This window comes from Miniopterus schreibersii (genome assembly GCF_964146895.1).
Source record: "Miniopterus schreibersii genome assembly, chromosome: 12".
Taxonomy (NCBI): domain Eukaryota; kingdom Metazoa; phylum Chordata; class Mammalia; order Chiroptera; family Miniopteridae; genus Miniopterus; species Miniopterus schreibersii.
In genome coordinates this window covers 64,444,164-64,447,453 of record NC_138112.1, presented here as the reverse complement: position 1 = coordinate 64,447,453, position 3,290 = coordinate 64,444,164, and the positions used below count along the sequence as shown (strand labels likewise).

At 49.4% G+C, this 3,290-nt stretch overlaps 1 protein-coding gene across 1 annotated transcript; it reads right to left on the bottom strand.

Annotated features, from left to right (window-relative positions):
• Positions 1–334: 334 nt before the first annotated feature.
• On the bottom strand, positions 335–1,243 carry LOC308565787 (olfactory receptor 4C3-like; the record flags this gene model as incomplete). The annotated part of the gene is made up of 1 exon (XM_081155389.1): positions 335–1,243. The coding sequence occupies one exon, from the start codon at positions 1,241–1,243 to the stop codon at positions 335–337; it is 909 nt and encodes a 302-aa protein (XP_081011515.1).
• Between the last annotated feature and the right edge of the window lie 2,047 nt (positions 1,244–3,290).

Here is a 3,290-nt window from a genome sequence, read left to right as displayed (position 1 = left end):
CAAGTAACTGATTCTGAGCTCCGGTTTAGGCGCGTCAGAGCCAGACACACTCGGTTAATCAATGAACCGCAGCAGGGCGCATCCTTCTCATTTCTGAGAAACAGAGACAAGAATCATTCAGTCCGTATATATTTCAAATCGCTGTTTTATAATCAAATTGTGCAATTCAAGTGAAAAGACTCAGTAAACCCTAAAAGCATATGATGATGACTGGGTGGATGAGATGAAATAAGATGATATATGGTAACAAAAAAAGAAGTGTTGCTTTGTTTCGCTCACAGCACTAAAGTCATTTTATTTCCCGTTTTACCGGGCACGATCCCCCTGCAGTTGCTTAGCGGGTGAAGAGCTTCCTCAGGGCGCTTTTCACCTCGCCGTTTCTCAGGGTGTAAATGAGCGGGTTCAGCATCGGAGTCAGAACACCGTAGAACACCGCCATGCTCTTGTCCCCGGGTAACGGGGACGCAGGGCGCACATAGGTCAGCACGCAGGGCACGAAGAACAGGGCGACAACGGTGAAGTGGGCGCCGCAGGTGGAGAGGGCCTTGCGCCTGCCCTCGGCGCTGTGGGACCCCAGGGAGCGCAGGATGACAGCGTAGGAGGCGGCCAGCATGAGGAAGCTCAACAGGCAGATGGCACCACTGTTGGCAACCACCAGGAGGCCGGTGACGTGTGTGTCGGTGCAGGCGAGTGCCAGCAAAGGGTACAAGTCACAGACAAAGTGATCAATTATGTTGGGCCCGCAGAAGGGCAACTGAAGGACCAGCAGGAGCTGAACCGATGAGTGCAGGACACCCCCGAGCCAGGTCACCGCCACCAGCAGGGCGCAGAGATGCCTGGTCATGATAGCCGTGTAGTGCAGGGGCTTGCAGATGGCCACGTAACGGTCATAGGCCATCACCGTGAGCAGGATGATCTCAGCACCTCCCAGAAAATGGGCTCCAAAGAGCTGAGCCATGCAGCCCTCGTAGGAGAGGGTCCTCCCCTCGTACAAGGAGTCAGCAATGAGTTTAGGGGCCATGGAGGAAGAATAGCAGGTGTCAATAAAGGACAGGTTGGCCAAGAAAAAATACATGGGGGAAGCCAGGGCGGGACTGACAGTGACGGTGACCACAATGAGCATGTTGCCACAAACCGTGACCACGTAGATGATCGAAAAGACCACAAAAAGAACTCTTTGTATTTCTGGGTCCTGTGACAGTCCCAGCATGAAAAACTCTGTGATATTGTGTGATATTTCCATAGTCCGAGGACACTGAGAATGCAGGTACAGTATTGCCTATAAACTCAAGAGAGAAACATAATCATAACATTATTAATTCCAAAAGGAAATGTTGCAAGGTTTCTTTTATCTACACCCACTTCCCTTTGCCACTCTTAACTATTTCTGTTTCAAAACGCTTGTACCAATTAGTCACAAAATGTCAGCATCTGTCCATCTGCTAACTGGAGCATCAGTGGGCACTGGATATCTAAATTATTACATGAAAAAATTATTTGTCTAAATTTTAATTTCTTTTGTTACTACTGACATGGAACATGAGACAGACATGGGTTTTCCAGTTCGACTAGAGTCCCTCCCTGGCCATGTCCAGCCTTGTTGCACAAAGGCGCAGCGGTGCGTGAGAAAGCCGTGAATATTTCTGATCTCCCGGAACTTCTGCGTGCACAGGCCCTACATGAAATCTCTCTTCTCGGACTGTGCCATGAGGTTTGCTACACTTACTGTCGCAGGTGTTTCCGATAGCGGCACAAATTGATGTCAAACCAACAGAAGCAGGATTGGGAGAGTTCCCCCCTTTTCCTCTCTCCAAGCTTTGCTGCAAGAAGGCAAATACAGCTTCTGCAGGTGACAAGTCTGGGGGGGACCTTTTTAGAGCAGAGCTTTATGTCCAAGGGCACAGACGGCAGGAACAAGCGCCAGCGCCTGTGCAGCCCTCAGTCTTTGCCAAGCACTGTCCTAACCGCCTTACACATGCCGGTCCGCTCAGCCCTCGCTGTCTTCACCCCCATGTGCAGAAGGGCAGAGTGAGGCACACATGCCGCGACCTACAGGGGCAGGTTCAGCTAATAGACGACAGCTCGCGGACGCTCCCGCTAAGGAGTCCGTGGCCTTCGCTGCACCACACTGTCCCTTAAACCCACCTGGGTTTGATTCCTTCCTCTGCCACTTGCCGACTGTGTGTATAGACTGGGGACACTGCTCGTCCCTGAGGTCGCAGAGAAAAGTCAATGGAAGAAAAGCGCATGTCGAGTGTCTATACCCAGCCTGGGTGTGACAAACATTTAATAAATGGCATCCCTGATATCACCTTCATCAACACCATGGGCCACAAATTCTTCCTGTGGCTTAAGGAACCGAGGACCTAAGTGTGGGCACTCAAGGCCAAGCAGGTATTGATATGGGTATAATTTTATTATAAATATGAAAAGTGTCCTAATACTGATCCCCATACGAGAGTAGAAAATAGAATCACTATGAATAATATACACTTTAGCCAAATGATACATGTATATGCCCCAAAATAAAAATGTCCAGCAGGTTCCTTGCTGTGATTCAAACCGGTGGGAGTGCAAAATAAATTATTTGTTAAAAAACTAGCAAAGGAAAAGAGGCTCCTGCTTGAGTTATTTCATGGACAGTAATGAGAATTTTAGTGAAACTGTTCCACTGCCTTTTTATTTGAGCTGTATTTTTATTAAATTTTTTAAATAGAGTATGGAAAGCTTACACTGACCAGGTCTGAGGACTTCAGCAGGTCTCCAGGTCTGGCCTCTCTTACATCCCAGCGTCACGGGGTGGTGAAGCAGGAAAGACTTCTTAAAGGGTCGCCTAGGCCAGCCCCAAGCACATCATCCCGAATTTCACTGTTTCACGACACCAAACTCCCGAATGAAACCCGAATTGTGCTTTATGTTGAGACAAGGCACAGCCGAGGCCACTGCTATCGATCACAGAGACTCATCTGGGCTGAAAGTGCCTTAGGACAGCGGCAAGTGAAAACCCAAAAGGGAGCCGTTCGCTTAGGAGCAGCTGGGAATTCGTTCCATGACCCATTTCCCTCCTACTCGCTATGACATCCAAATCATCTTGTCCCATTGTCTCCACGTTAAAGACGGATGACTGAAGACAGAGCGTGTAGGCGCAGCTGGCCCAAGGGCACGGAGATTCATGGCAGAGGCCCGGCTGGTGGCTCCAGGCCACTCAGGTGCCCTTCCCAATATGACCACCCCCTTCCATTCTCTACTTTGTCTTTGACGAGCCAAAAACAAAAAGCCCTGCTGCTAAT